The sequence below is a fragment of the Fundulus heteroclitus genome, chromosome 9, assembly GCF_011125445.2.
Source record: "Fundulus heteroclitus isolate FHET01 chromosome 9, MU-UCD_Fhet_4.1, whole genome shotgun sequence".
Taxonomy (NCBI): Eukaryota; Metazoa; Chordata; class Actinopteri; order Cyprinodontiformes; family Fundulidae; genus Fundulus; species Fundulus heteroclitus.
In genome coordinates, this window is record NC_046369.1 from 35864581 (window position 1) to 35884580 (window position 20000).

At 39.1% G+C, this 20000-nt stretch overlaps 1 protein-coding gene across 2 annotated transcripts; it reads right to left on the reverse strand.

Annotated features, from left to right (window-relative positions):
• Positions 1-1541: 1541 nt before the first annotated feature.
• Positions 1542-15070, reverse strand: LOC105926470 (kynurenine--oxoglutarate transaminase 3). Of its 2 annotated transcripts, XM_012862831.3 has the most exons (14): positions 14980-15070; positions 11004-11091; positions 10676-10737; positions 9699-9843; positions 9261-9410; positions 9075-9161; positions 8042-8164; positions 7821-7941; positions 7642-7718; positions 7474-7563; positions 3389-3575; positions 2952-3025; positions 2782-2868; positions 1542-1750 (listed from the first exon to the last, which is right to left on the reverse strand). In XM_012862831.3, exons 1-14 carry the CDS (start codon positions 15042-15044, stop codon positions 1694-1696), a joined length of 1413 nt encoding a protein of 470 aa, XP_012718285.2. In that variant the 5' UTR covers positions 15045-15070; the 3' UTR covers positions 1542-1693. The 2 variants fall into 2 exon arrangements, with proteins under 2 accessions (XP_012718285.2, XP_035997475.1); XM_036141582.1 differs by lacking the exons at positions 9699-9843; positions 11004-11091; positions 14980-15070.
• Positions 15071-20000: the final 4930 nt, after the last annotated feature.

Consider the following 20000-nt stretch of genomic DNA (forward strand, 5'->3'; position numbering starts at 1 on the left):
CTCTCGCAACACTTTATCTGAATCTAATTTGTAACTTATTTAGCATAAAGATACCACATAATGTTAGCAAGCACCATGGACAGGTTCAACCTCTTGCAGTTTGATCAAATACTGTTTCTTTTGCTCTTTCCTCATACAAAAGTTACATTATTTGGTAGGTTGATAACTTGGGGCATCATACCTACATGAGACACAGACGACAGAATGCATTTTATACAGATATTTTACATTTTGAGATCCTGAAACATTTTGTCCCCAAACTGCTTGACAGTACCTCAAGTCTTAATGCTACCAAGGTGCCTGTTGATGTAAATTCGACAGATAGCAACATAGTACTGGACGTGTTTTGCTGCCATCTAGTTCAAGTATTAACACTACCAAGGTGCCTTTGTCGTTCCAGTTTCCTTCTTGACAGATAAAGTCAATCTGTGTCTCAGAATGCCTTTTAAGTCACATTTTATTGAAATACGTTTAATTTTTTTTAAGTCATCCTGAACTGTTCAACAGAACATAAAACGTTAAACAAAAAAGGTGCCAATTCTTTGCTCGTTTAGCCACTGCAATAACAATGACAAAAACTATTCTACGTGAGATTTTGTTCATAAACAGCACTGAAATATCCTGTCTCACGAACACTGAAAAGTAGTGACTGACTAAATGTTACATAAATAATAGGGAGCTGCTAAAACCAGTAAAAGTATGACGTTTTACTTAATGTTGCTGCGGGTAGCAGTCATCATGAATGAGGAAGTCATTTATGGTTGTGTTTCACCGTTTAACACGCATTTCGGACTTTAGGAAGTTTTCCAGTTGCAAGTTCCTACTTGGAGGTTGGAAATTCCCAAAGCATTAAAAAAAGATTTCCAGCCTTATAGATCCATCCATCCATCCATTTTCTGACCCGCTAAATCCCTGATGTCCGATTTTTTTTGCCATCAGTTCTTTTTCCATTTTGATTTGACCATGATTTGTTGGAATTTGAGATCTATTAGCTTACTTCATGCTGTAAATGAATAGCTAAACGTAAATATTAAGTTTCCAGATTGTCAAATGTTATAGGTATTCTTGCACATATTAAAAAATAATAAAAATTGAAAAAACATAAGTTGTACTTTATTTTTGACTCTACGGGTCTGTCAGTAGTCACAGTGAAACTGACATCAACTTTCTTAAAGATTGACAGTATTGCATTTTCACATAGAGCCAGGTAACGTTGGAAATATTTTTCCTTAAATGAAATAATCATTTGCAAAATGTTATCATTTGGAGTTTGCATGTTCTCCCTGTGCATGTGCGGGTTCTCTCCAGGTACTCCGGCTTCCACCGTCCAAAAACATGACTGTTAGGTTAACTGATCTCTCCAAATTGCCCTTAGGTATTAATGTGTATGCATGGTTGTTTGTCCAGCGATGAACTGGCAGCCTGTCCATTGTGTACGCCGCCTCTCACCCAGTGTCTGCTGGAGACGGAGACCAGCCCTCTGCATGAATAACTATATAAATGATGAATAGACTTGCAAACTGCATTTTGTGCTCCCCTGGTTATTTTTTTTTCTTTTATTGAAATTACAGTCATGATCTAAAATATGAAGGTGTAACAAAAAAGCAAAAACAGTAACAATGTGTAGTGAGGAATAGGGACTGTAAGTCACTGAAGGCTCATCTGCAGATTTCTTCACGCTCTCCACATCCTGTTAAACTGTCCTCCAGTTTCTTAGGATGTTCCCTGCTGCTTCCAGAGTGCTGTCTTCCTGTATAACAAAGAGACATGAACCTCAAGTTAAGAAAATTTACATTGTTCTGTGCAAAAATGTTGAACATTTACCTTCATGAAGGGCCAAGTTTTATATTTATATTTGCCTTCAAATATTCAACGTTTGACAAACATAATATTTATGCAGGACCAACGGTTGACAGCATGGCATATCTCAGCACTGTGTAAGAACAGAGTAAGGTGGACATGTGGAGGATAAAAAAGATCCAGCAGTCTAAACAATATTTCACTGCAGATGGACAGTATCTGAGATATATGAACCAAATCAGTTTATTTTTATAGCGTCAATTCAAAACACGTCATCTCAAGGCACTTTACAGTCAATTCAATCAAATCCTACAGACAGATTCTGTCAAAAGATTTCTAAGGAAACCCAGCAGATTGAATTGAGTCACTGATGCCTTAATTGTGTCGTTAACTTTGCAGCAATTCCTTATACCAAGAGTGCACGTAGCGACTGTGGAGAGGAAAACTCCCCTTAAACAGGAAGAAACCTCCAGCAGAACCAGAACCAGGCTCAGTGTGAACGGCCATCAGGGGGTTCGAGAAGACAGAGCAGAGACACAAAAAGAGCACAGCAGCACTGGAGTATTTCTATGTGAGAGAAAAGTTAAGGATTGGTTGCTATAGTAGCTCCTGAAGTGTTTTCATCCAGACAAGAGACACAACCAAGCAGCTCAACCCGGAGCCAGCATTCTGGTCAAGTGCATCATCTATAGAACACAGGGCTGTCAGCAGCATTCCAGCCAATATCCACCTCAAGGATGGCATCTCATGCATTTGAAGGACAAGAAAGGAAAAGATAATATAAAATAAAGCAAAGGTCCAAAATGTAAACTGAAAAATAAACCTTCCTATTGGTTCAGCTATGGTCTACTAAAATTTACAGAACTAAATATATAAATTTAAATATAATAAGGTTTGTCTCCTTTGTAGCAAATTAGAAAGACGTGAGTGGAGGCTTGAAAGTTTTTGCACATTCTGCACCATAAATATTCTTCTATTTACCTTTATGAAGCACAGGCGAATATATTTCTCAAACTGCTTCTTGGACTCCTCTCCAACAAATGCTGTGACGGGAATAGCAGCCAATTTCTGCAAGAAACCAGTTATTACCGTACTTTGGTTTATGAAGAACACCTTTCAGCAAAGGTAACCTCATGAAGAACTCTTCATACCTTTTCCTGAATCATCCACTTAACAAACTTGTAGTCATAGGCTTCGTCTTCGCCCATATGTGACAGGTCCTGATCTGAAATAAATCCAGAATGAGGAGAACAATTCAGGGAATGAGAAAAAAAAAAAAAACTTCCTCCCCCGAATTAAAAACTGTTAATTTGAAGGGACCAAGCTATGTGATGATGAAATCTGATTTCCGGTTAAGATTTTCTTCAACAACAACTAGATCCAATATCAAGAATGAAATTGTGATTTCCAAAACTTTCCCTATTTGACGCATCGACGGGGCTTCTTCAAACATATAAACACTACTAGAACTGGGTTGTGAAAGCAACAGTAGTTTGCATGCCTGAGAAAAGAATCCCATTCAGAATATTAGTGTGGGCATTAATACGTGGGTCAGTTACTATGTTTGGTGTGAGGAGCAGGAACTCACTTAGCGGTGTCACATCCACGAGCATGAAGTAGCCACCCTCTGGGATAACTGGAGTCATCCCAGCCTCCTGCAGAATGGCGGCCAGGCGGTCCCTCTTTGCTTCCAGCTCTGCCGCCAGTGAAGAGAAGTAGCAGTCGGGCTGACCCATCAGCTTATAGTTCTGCAGCAAACCTTGAGCCACTGCCTCCTGAATAGCAACAGAAGAAAACCTATTTGCTTTTGTGTTTCTCCTAGGCCTTGCAAAAGTCTTCATACCCCTTGAATTATTCCCCACTTTGGTTCCAACCACAAACCTCTAGTTATTTCACTAGGTCTTCATGACCCAGGTGTTCTTGTTAGATGAGAGCAAAACTGCCCTTTTTTGCATTCAACCACACCTTGTGAAGCACAGCTGATACTGCACATCCCCCTGAAGACGCCATGACCACTGTGACACATAGTGGTGGCAGCATCATGAAGGTGGGTTGCTGTTGGCTGGTCAGAGCTAATGAGAGAACAGATGGCACTAAATAGCGGGTAATATTGGAGGAAAACCTGTTATGAAGCTACATACACTACCTTTCAAAAATGTGTTGTCACATTGAAATGTCCCTATTTTTGAAGGAAAAGCACTGTACTTTTCAATGAAGATAACTATAAACTAGTCTTAACTTTAAAGAAATACACTCTATACATTGCTAACGTGGTAAATGACTATTTTAGCTGCAAATGTCTGGTTTTTGGTGCAATATCTACATAGGTGTATAGAGGCCCATTTCCAGCAACTATCACTCCAGTGTTCTAATGATACAATGTGTTTGCTCATTGGCTCATAAGGCTAATTGATGATTAGAAAACCCTTGTGCAATCATGTTCACACATCTGAAAACAGTTCAGCTCGTTACAGAAGCTACAAAACTGATCTTCCTTTGAGCAGATTGAGTTTCTGGAGCATCACATTTGTGGGATCAATTAAACGCTCAAAATGAAGGAAAACTTTCAAACTTTCATCTGAAACTCGACAGTCTATTCTTGTTCTTAGAAATGAAGGCTATTCCATGCGAGAAATTGCTAAGTAATTGAAGATTTCCTACAACGGTGTGTACTACTCCCTTCAGAGGACAGCACAAACAGGCTCTAACCAGAGTAGAAAAAGAAGTGGGAGGCCGCTAATGTACTTATCAAGAAGTACATTAGAGTCTTTAGTTTGAGAAACAGACGCCTCACAGGTCCCCACCTGGCATCTTCATTAAATAGTACCTGCAAAACACCAGTGTCAACATCTACAGTGAAGAGGGGGCTGTGGGATTCTGGGCTTCAGGACAGAGTGGCAAAGAAAAATCTATAACTGAGACTGGCCAATAAAAGAAAAAGATTAAGTTGGGCAAAAGAACACAGCCATTGGATAGAGGAAGACTGGAAAAAAGTGTTGTGGACGGATGAATCCAAGTTTGAGGTGTTTGGATCACAAAGAAGAACGCTTGTGAGACGCAGAACAAATGAAAAGATGCTGGAAGAATCTGTTAAGCATGGTGGAGGTAATGTGATGGTCTCGGGTTGCTTTGGTGCTGGTAAGGTGGGAGATTAGTACAGGGTAAAAGGGATTCTGAATGAGGAAGGCTATCACTCCACTTTGCAAAGCCATGCCATACCCAGTGGACAGCGCTTGATTGGAGCCAATTTCATCCTACAACAGGACAACGACCCTAAACACACCTCCAAATTGTGCAAGAACTATTTAGAGCAGAAGCAGGCAGCTGGTATTCTATCGGTAATGGAGCGGCCAGCGCAGTCACCAGATCTGAACCCCATTGAGCTGTTGTGGGAGCAGCTTGACCGTATGATACGCAAGAAGTGCCCATCCAACCAATCCAACATGTGGGAGCTGCTTCTGGAAGCATGGGGTGCAATTTCTCCAGATTACCTCAACAAATTAACAGCTAGAATGCCAAAGGTCTGCAATGCTGTAATTGCTGCAAATGGAGGATTCTTTGACGAACGCATAGTTTGATGTAAAAAAAAAACTCTTATTTCAAATACAAATCATTATTTCTAACCTTGTCAATGTCTTGACTCTATTTTCTATTCATTTTACAACGTATGGTGGTGAATAAGTGTGACTTTTCAGGGAAAACACAAAATTGTTTGGGTGACCCGAACTTTTGAACGGTAGTGTATGACTTGGGACTGACAAGACAGAGAGCATAAACATACGGCTAGAGCAACACAGGAATGGTTTAAACTGAGGCATAATTGTATGTTATTATGCTATGCTAGTCAAAGTTCAGACTTAAATCTAATTAATTTGTAAAAAGACATTTACAGATGCTCTCCATACAATCTGACTGAGCTTCAGCTATTTAGCTAAGAACAAGGGCAAACTTTTCATCTCCAGATTAGCCAGATTTGCTTGCAAGCAAAGATGGTTCAATAACTGCCACTCCAGGCTCTCTGTCTGGTGAAGACTTAAGGGTACATAGCCACGTTATATGCTTATAAAAAAAGACCAAAAACTGTTTGATAATGATAAAATAAGGTTATATACACCAAGCGTCCATCCTGATAATGTTTTGATGATCCTTTTTGAGGCTAAATAGAACCCAGCACCAGGCGTGATGAGCAGATGTAAACAGAAGTGGCGCCATCTACTGGCAGTATCACAGAACTGTCAGAAAGCCAGATGGCGACTACAAAATCACTACTAAATAATGTCAGAACAAGCCGGGCCCCTCTGCAATGCCTCGTGGTAAAACGGCAGCTCAGTGCGATCGAAGACTAACGGTTATTAATTAAATACACCGATCTATGGCAACTATGAAGGCCTCATATCAGAACATCAAGGAGAAAGAAAATTTCCGTTGATAAACGGAAACAGACACAACGTCAAGGTAAGAACCAATCAATCAATTGATCTATTTATAATGTTGTTTCTACTTAAGACTGTAGAGGCTAAGAAGAGCATTGCTATCACTATTATTCCAGTATTAATAAGGATGTTTACTCATGTCAGTCAAATCAGCATCACATCTGAGCCTCAACAGCTTTAGCATCCGCTTCAGAGAACGCCAACGTTCATTCTGTATTCCCAACAACATTCCAGTCTTTTCCATCTTGGAATCATTTTATTTTATTTATTTTTTTCTACACTGGATCTTGGAACATTCTTCATTGTTTCCACACTTCGCTGGAAGATGCTAATAGCCGTTAGCTGTTTCCTTGTTTATCCCCTGCTGTGCATGCGCAATGTCGTACTTCCTTTGTTATTGTAAATAAACCCAAAGGGTTTTATTTACTAACAAACTGAGCATAAGCGTAAAACACCAAAATAACAACTAATATGCCAGCAGGACATAATAATCTTTCAAAAAAACTAATGCAACCATTATTTACCATTTACCATTATTTACCATTTTTCCTCCCACAGTCCAAAAACATGACTGTTAGGTTAATTGGCCTCTCCAAATTGTCCTTAGGTGTGAGTGTGTGCGTGAATGGTTGTTTGTCCTGTTTGTCTCTCTGTGTTGCCCTGCGACAGGCTGGTGACCTGTCCAGGGTGTACCCCGCTTCTCGCCCAGTGAACGCTGGAGATAGGCACCAGCACCCCCGCGACCCCATGAGGGATAAGCGGTTTGGAAAATGGATGGATGGATGGATGGATGGCACCTTTAACAGGCAGGTGGCCCAGATTGATACCATGATTATTTATACTAATTCAGACTTGTCTTCAAAAACGAAACTTTTCGATTTCCCATCACATTTTCTAGATTTAAATATAAAAAAGTTGTAGATTGAGACCAAATTGAAGTAAAATTCCTCATTGTGTTTACAAACATGGCCAACAAAGAGGACTCAGATTGTCTAAAATATTGAGTTAGGGGGTCTAAATATAAACGCACACCAAACTTTCAGATTTGTTTCTGTAAAACAAATTGACAACAGCTTCCTTTTCCTTCAACTTTAGGGTTATGCACCACGGTGTGGTGATTTATCCCAAAAGGCCCTAATAAAAAACATGGAGGTTTGTGGTTGTAACCTGAAGAGTGTGAAACTGTTGAAGGGGTATGAATACTTTTCCAAGTGACTGTAATCCATTGTTTCTGATGTACCTGCAGAGGTGTTGCGCAGGTGTAGAGAGTATTCTGCATGACGGTCTGAAGATGTTTTATCAAGTGCTCAGGTCCTATAGACCAACCAAGCTGGAAGAAAACAGGTTGATTTTCCTCAACATGACTGAAGCGCACATTAGTAAATGAGAAACCGGACGTTTGCCTCACCTTCCAACCGGTAACACTAAAGGTTTTCCCTGCACTGCCGATGGTTATCGTCCTGTCCCACATGCCAGGCAGAGTAGCTGCAGAGAAACAAACCTTTATTACATTATAATAAAGTATTTGCCTGATTACTTTAGTCTCTCCTAGCTCCTGTCAGCAGGCGTCCTGAACTGGAAACCCACCGATTTTCACATGCTGGTGTCCCTTATAGACGAGCCACTCATACACCTCATCGCTGAAGCACAGCGTGTCATGTTTAACACAGAGGTCTGCGATCACCTGCAGCTCGTCTCTGGTGAAAACCTGCAGGGAGAGAACAGGAGAAGCATCCATCTGTCTCGGTCACATCCACTCAGCAGACCAGCTCATCAGGCGATTTGTGACGTCCAGGGGTGTTACTCGCCTTCCCTAAAGGATTGTTGGGAGTATTGATGATGATGGCCTTCGTCTTAGAGCTGAACTTCGCAGAAAGCTCTTTTGGGTCAAGATACCAGTCAGCACTAGAGACTGTCTTCTTTCCAGACTTCTGCAATTTGCCAGAGGGAAATTTGCATTATGACTCCAAACGTCTACTAGCATTGCGTTTACAGTCTGTAAGAAAAAAAATTAACCTCATCCCTTCATGAAGTCAGTAAAGTTGCATATGTAACATAATTTAGTTAGGATTTGGTCTATGAATATTCACTGCCAGAAGACACTAGCAGCATTTTAGACAAAGAGAAAAATAAATGAATTTAACTTGGCTAACGCGATGTGTTTTGGTCTTAAATGTATAAAGAGACCATCAAGTGCCATCTTTTGAAATACAAACACAGGGTTGAGAGATCAGTTTTCTCCATTCAGTAGTCCTTGTGCACTCCAACACTGGAGAACTTGGAGAAAAAAAGGCCGTCTGCTGAAATATGGTGGGAACTTTAGTGCAAGAGAATAAAAGGAGAAAAAAGCAACATACTGCCGCTGGCTTTACGGTAAAAAAAAGGGTGAGGAATGTCATAAAAAGTAGAAAGGCTCTGGAAACCTTGTGAAGAGTGTAGGCATCATCACAAAAGTTTCCAAACACCAAGAGATTTCACAGAAAGATCGGGTGAAGATCCACCACGACTGGGTTCACCAGCAGAACAACTATCAAAACCATACGGTCAAATCGACACAGATACGGTTTGTCTGACCCGAACGCTACCTAGATCCGCTCCGTCTCCAGAGCTTAGTCCTACAGAAAACAGGAGGAGAGAGCCAGGACCCATTTCTCTGGACAATCTGAAGAAACTTATCTTCACCACAGGTACCAATAAACATAACAGGGGATTCTTATTCTCACTTTAGAAAGGTGTGTCAGTTGCTTCGTCTAAAGTTGTTTGTCTGTGAGGTTTTGGGTCACGTCTAAATTCTAATTGGTTCTAAACATTAGTTGGCAGAAATCTCCAGATAGAACTTACACGCCGCAATGGGATCAACACAGGCTTGGCTCCTGCCATCCTGACCATTGGTACATAGCAATCGAAGAAAGGTTCAACTATGATCACCTGTGGAAAGAATATTACAAATCAGATCTACCATACGCCCCACACACGTGACTGTAAATGCATTTATGGAAGCTTATGAACGAAAAAGAAGGTCATCACCTCATCTCCTTCATCCACCAGGCCTTGCATGGTGCTAAATAAGGAGCCATAACCACCGACCGTGACCAGGATCTCTTTAAAAGGGTCGACCTGACGTCCATAGACCTCCCCGTACACCTGAGAAAGGGCTTTAACCAAGGATGGATGACCCTGGTAAATCGGTGCAGCACGAAATACAAGAAAGACAACACAAACAGTTAATATTGATCCTACAGCAAAACTCCTTGTGTTATCACCTACATCCAGTTTGAATAGCAGATAATACCAATAGCAAGCTGTTGTGTTATGATGGCCTTTAGTGGTTACATCAGTGCATAGCAGAATAAGTCCACCATGGTGCCAATTCTGCCACTAAAATGTTTTCAGTGCCACCTTTCTACGTAGAAATTAGCTTCTCATTCCTGACTACAATCAGGCTTCTGAGTCCTTAAAACTTACAAAACCTCTGGTGTACTGGTTCATGCGATCCACTGACGCAGCGCTTGCCAAGGCCTCCTTGATATAAGAAGGTGGGGGGATGTCTGGATAGCCTTGGCCGAGGTTGACAATGGATGGGTCGGCTGCTACTGATGTAAACGCCACCCTGTGGAGACGGGCTAAACTGTTACTGGACAAAACAGCTAAGACATGTTTAGGACTCTGATCTAAACAGTATAGATCTATAATTGGAGGTTATTTTAAAAATTCCCTCAGAGTGTTTTTTAGATTTTGTTTAATGACAGTCACTTATTTACATGACATGGAAAGGATGGCATGTTTTGATTGTTGCTATAGAAACTACACATCACGACATTCAGATAAAAACCAAGAAAATTAACAGGGTTTAAGTTGTGTAGCTGCAGCCAAGGCCCAACATTTACTAGGTTAGCATGTGGACTACACAAAAGGTCCCAAACTGGAGACGGGGAGATGAGTTCAGATAGTCAGGCATCAGTGCAGGGCTTCAGAAAACCAGAAGGAGGGTGTTTTATAGTTTTTATAGGAAACAAGCAAAAAGAGGCCAGCACAGGAGTAATATCGGGGCTCCTACACTTTCGCAAACTAAAATCTTTATAGATTTTCAGTCCATTTTTAAAACATGTTTTCTTCCTCCAAATCCAAATATTTAAATGACCTATAGTAAAAACAGTAGCCTGTTGTCTGTTATCTAAATGCTCAAAACGGTTTTAATCTGAGTTAGATTTTACCATGCAAGGCAGAGAACCCAAAGGAAATCTTCCACTGAAGGTAAATTAGAAATGTAGAAACCCCTCACCACCACCATCTACCCGCTGTCAGTATTCCTGCTTAGTTGAACGTCAGTGGCCGTGATAGTGCTCAGAAGTTTTAACGTTTTTTTATTGTGCTTCAAAACCAAACTGGGGAATTAATACATAAAGAACACAGTAAACAAAACATGGTACTCATCAACCTACCAAACATTCTTGTCCAGTCCCTCAATTCTTTTGGCGTGAGAGTGCCTCGACGACATCATAGACTGCAGAACAAGATGCATATCACTGCATGAAGTATTAACTAGCCTAAAACGTGTCACGTTCTGCACACAGTGTTAGCTGGGCCTCAGAGTGAACTCACTAAGTGAGTCAAAGGGGGACGGTCTTCAACTGTAGGAGTCTACCGCTTATTTTAACTTGCCTTACAGGCAGCTCACCTGTTTTATTTCAAGAGTTCATTTTAAGTCAAACACCAATCATGCGCTGATTATGCACCGGCTAAGTTAAAATCTTTGTGAAGTGCTCTTACCTGTGAAGTACAAAAGCTCCTGCAGTTTGTGGGAGATGAACGAGAAGTGAACCTGTAGCCGTCCAGGACCCACCGTGTAAAGCGCATGCTGAGTGAACAGAGCAAAGGTTCAACAGAAACTATATATATCGATCCATAGACGTATGGTTCAATATAAATAACTGGGGTTAATAAAAAGTTCAATAAAAGAACAGTCCATTCTAGCCTATCATGTAGGTTAATTCTACAGTCATTGCATCCTGTCAACCAATCACAAACCTTCAGAGAGTTCAGAGAGCACGCGTTCTTTTTCTTTTTTAACACTTAACAGTTTGTGTAAAACATTGGTTGAGAAAAGGGTTGTGTTTGAATCCATTTATTTAAAAATAGGTAATTAACAGCATAAAATGGCCAGGGCTGCACTTAAAATTTATATTTTGAATTTTGTTTGATAATTATCAATATCGAGCAATATGATTTCTATTTTATCGATACGCTTTTTTTTCCTATATCGTCCAGCTCTACTTGATACATTTTTCTTTTTGACCAAAACTGTTTAAAAAGGGCAAAAATAAAAGTGGCAGAGGAACTGTGAGAGATCAAAAGTTTTTGAAATTTATGAATGAAGAGATCACCAAGGTTTTATTTTATTTTTATTTTGTTCATTTTCAAAATGTACTGCTATGAAGATTATGGTGATCTTGTAACATCTAAAATATTTTATTATTTAAAACAGCGGTAACTTTTTTAGTTTCGCACCCTCTTCAGTGTCCCTCAGTGTTGGTGACGCTCCTCCACCAAGAAAAAAAGAAATAATTTGTTGCAGTTACAACAACACAACCATCATAACAAAGGTTATGGAAATAAAATTAGAACATAATTTGAATTAAATTGCAATAAAGTTATGCACAGCATCCACCATAGAATCCTGAGGATTTTCAGGTGCACAGGATCTCAGCCTGGAGCGAGAGACAGAAAGAGACACTCAGATCGGCCAGACTTCCACAACATGAAGCGTCTCTGAGACCATCCAGGTGGATTCACGGACTAAACTCTGATGATCTACCTGCGTGTGTGTTCTTCTTTTGTGTACCAGCATCGAAATCTGAGTCTGACTCAGAACACTTTGATGGAGCGGCACAGAGTAACAATAACAGAGCGCTCCATAAAGATGTTATTAAATCAGAGAAATAAAGACTTTCCCCATTAGTGCAAGGACTGAAATAGACTCAGTATTTTACTTAACCTTCAAACCAACGTCTTTTTTCGGAGTTAAAAATGTTTTGTTGAATTCAGAAATGTTATTTTCTCTGCAGTCGTTCATTGATTCCATAAGTGTAACACGGTATAGTTTGTTTATACATTGCACAAAGGCAAAAAAAGAAAAGAAAATTGTTATATTATTTCATTTAAAATTTCAAAGGGGTTTTGTTTCTCCCAGTGTTTTCTTTAATGTGTGAAATTGGTCCAAATGGCTCTTTGAGTGGTAAAGGTTGCCGACCACTGGTCCAGCCCTAGAGGCTGCACCGACCCGTGCTCTCCTCTTCTGTCCAGCTCATCAACTTAGAAAGTTGGTCTTGGGTGGTGTTTCACTCATTTATTTCAAAAGTAGGAGTCTCAGAACAAATTCTGCCAAAATCACGGAATGTTTAAAATCTTCAGCATCTGTATTTCAAGTTATTGATGTAACAGAAACATGGCTAGCTGATTAGATTAGTGATCAATTTTTGCTAGAAGGCTCAGATTTTTAAAAAGTAAATAAAAAAAATTCAAAAAGGATAATTGTGTAAGGTTATTAATGGCTTATTCATAGATGACCATAGAGATGCCTTCTGACAAAGATGATCTATTTCTATATTGTGTTTATAGAACACCTAGATCTTACATTCAACAATTAGGGTACTAAACGTCTTGGGAAAACTAAGCAACAATGAATCAGTCCTTACAAGCTGGGATTTCAATATTTATTCATTTAACTGGAAGATGCATAAATTAACTAATTACTTCATAGATGAAAGACATTATAGTTATAGCTAAAGACCTATAATTGATAAACCAAGTGGGATAACTCAAGATTGAGCTACTCTTACATTTTTACCAATATTCATGAAAAGACAACAAGTAGCTTAATGTGAAGTGATATTAATAACTTTCCAGTTTTTCTTAATATCCAGGGTATAAATAAAGGAAAAGGCTTTGCAAAGGCCCACATGCAAACTGGTAAGACAGTCAAAAGAATTGAGCCATTCAAAACAGAACTTCTAGATTCTGATTGGGTAGGAGAATGTGGGGAGGATGCAAATGAAGCTTATGAAGGACGTTTGTCCAAATGGCTAAAACTTTACAACAGACATTGGCCAGTAAATAATATCCTGTCAAAGTGGAGGTTGACAAAAGCCTGCAAAAATCTTATCACAGGAAAAAAGACCATGTGTGAAGTACCTAACAACGGAAGAAGTGAGAATCAAAGTAATTATTAGGTTTATACTCAGATTAAATCCATTTTATATTTTAGAATTACTCCTAAAAATACATTTTAACAAAATGAAGTCAGTGAAGCAATCAGAGAACATCACTGGTCAATAATTACGAGGGGAAAGAGAAATTGGTTGTGTTTTGCCGTCTGTCGCTCAAACTGACTGACAGCGCTGAGACGTTTAGAACTATTAGGGGCTACATGAACCATGTGACCGGGCGACGGTGAGTTCAAAGTCTGTCGTAACTCTCTCTATACGCCGCTGTTTATATGTAACCATTGCTGTGTAAAAATTAATGCTTCTAACGCAGGGGTGTCCAAACTTTTCGGTGCCTGGGCCAAAACTGTCATGTCAAAGGAATTTGAGGGCCAAAAAATGAACACTATTTTTTATTAAACCAAAAATTAAACCAAACAAAATGTTAATTTTTTTACATGCTCTACAAAATATGATAATTTTAAATAAACAAATGTCAGATTTTTTTGTTGGAAATGAGTGTGTAAATCATAGTAGATACAAAATCGATAAAAAAAAAAAGGTTTTGCTCATTTGTTTGTTAAAAGACGCTCATCCAGTTAGCAAATTATTTTTGAATAATTTAATTTGACTCTAACAATTATACGCTAAATTGTTTTTGGTCTAGCAATATAAGAAAATAATTAATGTTAATGTACCAAAGTTTGCATTTAAGTAATTGATAGATAGTAATTGGATAGATGTTACTATGAAATTAATGAGATTGACAAAAACGTGTTTATTAAAAGATGAAAACTTTGTGTTGTACATAACATTTTCAACTGTAGCATTTTAACTTTTCTGTAATATTTTTTTTCCATAATTAAAAACTAAACTCTTCCATCTGCAACAGCAACCTGTGCTGGTGGACCAGATCTTTCTTGAAATGCAGTGGAGGGGCACCCAAACTCAGAACAGGGGCCACAAATGGCCCCCGGGCTGCAGTTTGGACATGCCTGTTCTAACGTCTCTTGGCTGTTGTTAAAACGGTACCACTAGGTGGCGCCAGTGTGCATAACAAATTCCAGCATGGTTCATCTGAAAGGGCCACATGTGTCAAGTGCATTGATGCAAAACATAAAGCAGCAGGACATAAATCCCTCACATCAATTAAAAACCTCTGCATCCGTTTTTACCAATTTGTTTGCGACACAGCAGAGTTTTCCACCGCTTCCTTGCATATATATATGCATTAAATCGGCGGGGAGTGGACTATTTCTCAATCTTTCTGAGCGAAAAACTGCCTCCGATTTAAGCCTACTTGCTGTTGCCATGACCCGGATAACTGAGAATTTGCAGAGGCATATCTGCACCAAAAGCCAGCAGCAACGCAAACTGACAGACTAACAGCGGTTAATGTCATGGCTGCAGGACGGACTGACCGCCCGTTCATTCTCTGTTTGCTCTGTATCTCGGTGATAAAAGCCTCGAAAGACCGTCAGCGCCTCATGTTCTACCCTCTGATAAAGGTTAAGCTGCCAGAACAGCGACTACAGCTGACTTACAGTAGTTGTTGAGCTGCTCGAACTCCGCCAATGCTTCCAGCAGGAAGGAGGCTATGGAGGACCATAGAATGAGGAGACTTCTCACGCGCTTCTTCTTCTTTTCCTTCAGTGACGGATTGCAAACGATTTCAAGGTGCCTACCGCCACCTACTGTACAAGAGTATGTAACTTCACGACATCCGCAAACTAAATTCTATTTTTCAGTTTATAATCATTTAAGTATATGAGTAATGCTTTTATTACTTTGTCCTCCTCTGTACCTAATACTTCATTCTCGTTCTGCCTTTTGCACCCTTTCCTTTAATTTCTCTCTTTCAGCTAAATATACTACACATTTCCTTAATATATGTTCAACATTTTATTTTTCTACACAAACTACACATTGTTCATTATTTCCTTTCCCTATTCTATATAGAGTTTCATTTAGTAATGAATGACCTAGTCGTAATCTCATCATTATAACTTCTTCTCTATTATTTTTTCCTCCTAATTTCTTCATTACTACTGTGTATCTAATTATTTTCTTTTGATTATTGCGTTACTCCCTTTTCTCAAATGGAATATGAATTTATAATATAAGATCCTTACTATTCTTTCCCTTGACTGAATACTTTCAATTACTGCCTTTAAATCTGTGCACACCACCACCTTATCTGGTCTGACCTCCTCCACCCACTGCAAACTTATCATGACTGCGACCATCTCTGCTGTGAAAACCGATAAATAATCTGAAAGCCTTTTATGTTCTTTGAGCCATCTGTGTAAATCTCTAGGTAATTATAGTAAGTATGCATAATGTATACACTCGTTTTCACCTCTATATCATTTCATTTCCATTCTTTCTTCTTTTCAATTAGGTTCATGTCTGCTTTTATCTTTGAATATAGTCGAAAAGGAATTGTACTAACCGGATTACTCTGAGAGAATATTTTATTATCTAGTTTATAGTCCATAGCCTATTGATTTTCTGCCCTCCCAAACACATTGTTTTGAAATTTAAGGTATTCACAGCAATTCTGTAATACTGTAGATGCTGGATTTTCGTCTTTACTTCCTTTTAATTTAATCCAGTATGTCAATGCCATTTTAATTCTTTTCAATTCTAACTCATCATTTTTCTATTAATAATGAATTTATAGGAGTGGACTTTATTGCTCCTGAACATACCATTAATGCCCAATACTGTAATCTGTCAGTTTTTTGTAATGTCGAATTAGCTGCTGCTCCATACACAGTACAAGAGCCCTGTAGATGTTTAATAATGAATGTTATCTGCACCCCAGTTACTTCCTGTTACTGCTTTCATTAAAAAGCATGTCAACATCCAAACCGAAGAAGTTGAGGTATTCACCAACCACATCAACTCAGTGGACAGCAACATAAGGTTTACCAGAGAAGATGTTAAGAACAACACAGCATCGAACACAAAGGAGAGACACAAGAACATTCCATACGTGTCGGGTGTTTGTGAGAAACTCAGCAGAATTTTCTCCAAACATAACATACCGGTAATTTTCAAACCTAATAACTCTCTCTGACAAAAACTGGTTCATCCCAAACAGAGAAAACCCAAACAACAACTGAGCGGCGTTGTGTATGCGCTCCAATGCAGTGAGGACTGCTCAGTCTCCTACAATGGAGAAACTAAACAACAGCTACATAAACACATGGCACAGCAGAGGAGGGCCAGCAGCTTGGGGCAAGATCCAGCCTACCACTTGCACCTCAAGAACAAAGGGGACTCTTTCAGCAACAATGATGTCCAGATTTTGGACAGGGAGGACAGATGGTTTGAAAGAGGGGTGAAAGAAGCCATCTTGGTAAAAAGAGAATAGCCATCACTAAACAGAGGGGAAGATTGTGTTTGCAACTCCCCAGTGTTTACAGCTTGGTCCTCCAACACATTCCAGAGACATTACATCAGCATCTCGTTGTGATTCAGGTGACCAAGTCCTCCACTCACACAAAGCAATATCTTCCAACGACCCAGGACAATAATATGTGGGTTACTGATTTGCATTAATAATGCCCACCCAGCTGACTTGGAATGCACCTAGCAGGATGGGCCTCCATGTCCTTAAAAACATCAGCGCACCAACTGCAGGTTGCTCAATAGCGAGCCGTCAGAACCAACAGAGACTCCTGAATAGGTGTGGAAACGTTTTCAGAAAGAACTGAAGGAAAGTCTGGTTGCCTCTGATTTAGCCTGTTTGCTGCTGCGATGACCCGGGTTACTGAGAATCTGCACAGGCATACAAGGAATACCAAATGGGGTTTACCGACCAAAAAAATCCGGAATAACTCTTCATCTCTTAATTTGCGACTGCGGAAAGCCTTGCAGAAGTTCACCTATACAATTTATTTTTTTATTTGTCATGTTTCAACCACAAATTTAAAAGCATTCTTTGAGGATTCTTTGTACACATTAAACCAATCATGTAATTTTGAGACTTAAGCAAAATGATCAATGGTTTTCTGAATTTATTGCAAATAAAAAGCTGCCCCGGTCTCAAGCCTTGCAGGCACAGAGCTGAATGCTGTATCTACGTAGAGAGGTTTGAGCATAAAGATGAAACACTCAAAGCCACAGCAGGGAGTGGCACAGTAACACTGCCGCAGAAGCAAGGGTGGAGGGAGAGTAGGGCGAAAAATAAAAAAACATGCGCTGGTACAGTAGAACAGTAAAATGCATTAGACTGATTAGTGTCTGAAACACTGAAAGTAGCCAGAAATTTTACTCAAGTAAGTGTAGCACAACTTCAACATATTTTTACTCAAGTAAAAGTAAAAAATACCCAACCAAGAAATTAATAGTTTGTGTGTTCTTTTCCTAAGAATAGGTCATCAAGAAACAGCATAAAATGGCCAGGGCTACATGTAAAATATATGTTTTGAATTTTTGGATAATTATTGATATCACTCAATATGATTTCTATTTCTTTCTATTTTTCTTTTTTTTTTTTCCTATATCGTCCAGCCCAGAGGTGGTTCGAGTAGCCAAAAATTGTACTGCAGTGAGAGAAGCACTACTTCAACATACTTTTACTCAAGTCAAAGTAAAGAATACTCAACCAAATACTTTTTTACCCATGGTAAAAAAAAATATTTGGTAAGAAGGCTCATCAAGTAAATATTTATAACAACTTCTTTAATATTTTTAAAATGATGTAGTCGGTCAGCAAAAACGTTAAATTATGTACAGATTCTGGTATTTTAATGACTAGCATAAACAATTTACAAACAATAAGAGTTAAAAAGTAACAAATACAGGCAGAAAAATACTTTTCTAAACAATGTTTTTCAACATAAAACTTATGACACCAATCAGGTAATTTATATCCTGTAAATTGGACTGTGCAAAGTACTTCCAATAACAATATTTGCCGTTTACTGTATGGTTACTTGACCTGTAAATGGCTCAATGAGCTCAGCGGATAGAAAATATCCTTAAAACAACGAACCTCATGTACAAATAAGAAGTCTCACCTTAAGATAAACTATAGATGTGTTTCTCTCTGGTGCATTTCTGGCTGAAACAAGTTTGTTCTTTATTCAGTGAAATTCCTCACGGCAGCTAGAGTTACTCAAGTAAGAGTTAGAGATACTTCTTCATAATATTTGCTCAAGTAAAAGTAAGACGCACAGTGCAGTAAAACTACTCCTAGAAGTATTTTGTTCAAAAGGTTACTCAAGTTAATGTAACTGAGTAAATGTAACTAGTTACTACCCACCTCTGCTGAAACACGACCGCAACTCCGAAGTCAGCTATTATGTTTTTTTTTTAGCACATGCCTGTTAAGGGAGAGGTGAGGCTAGCATTACTAACGTGAGGAGTCCAGTTGAAGCCACCGCAGGGGATGGTTTCCAGCCTTCCTACTCTCTGAGTAGGAACCAAGCGCTGCTGGTTTGGCAGCCTTTCGCCTGGACGGGAGAGTGTGACTAAAAAGTTAGTCAGATACAGCCAAACCCTTATTCGTGTGGACGAAGCTTGTGGTTTCCGATGAAAATAAGTTGCCCTGCAGTTTGATGCTGCAGGGCAACCATGTGTCACCTTAGAGATTGTGTGTTCAGCTCTTCAGATGTCAAATGTTTTCTCCTCCAAAAAGCCTTTTGTGTGTAGACTAAAAAGTTTAGTTTTGGTATTCTCTGACCAGAATACTTTATAGCTGAGTGCCCCATAGGGCATGTGGCAAACTGTAAAAGGGACTTCCCATGGTTATTAATCCTGCATTGGCTCTCTTCTTGCCACTTCTCCGTAAAGGTCAGATTTGGTTGACAAATGAATTCTCCTCCTCAAATGTGGAAACCTGTGTCAGCTCCTCCAGAGTTTGGCTGGACTATTGATTTCTGCAGACAGCCATTACTGGAACTTGTTTACTGTATTTCAAAATTTTCTTTGATCAGGGACCAGACAAAAAGCAATGTTAAATCTAAAAGAAAACATTTGTTGTATAGGTCCACTGTAGTAAAATGCTAATTCACAGGCCCAGTCCCTGGTTAGGGTTTTAGAAGTTGACCTTTCAAATTAATAATACAAAGAACCATATTTAAATTGAAATTTCGTTCTGTACGCACTTTGTGCATACAAAATGACAAATAAAGTTGTCTAAGTCTAAAGCTAACAGTAAAATAGTCAGCTTGTAGTTTCATCATGCTCAAATTTTTTTAGATGATGAACTGAACAGTACTCTGTGAGATGTTTTAAGCCTAACATATTGTTTTATATCCCAAGCAAAGAGTCCCCTATGAAGACTCCTTGAAGAAACCTGTTGGATTTACAAAATGTATTTTCCTTGTGTGGTTAATGAAGTAATCTGGAAATGAATTGAACAGTCTAAACCAACTTTAAACTTCTCCACAACTTTCTCCCTAATGTTTCTGTCGTGTTCCTTGGTTTTCATGATGATGCTTGTTCACTGATGATCTGTAACAAACATCTGAGGCCGACAGTAATAGTCAGATTAAATGACATATGGACTCTAATACTAGGGTAATATCTAAAGGCAACTGGATGCAATAGA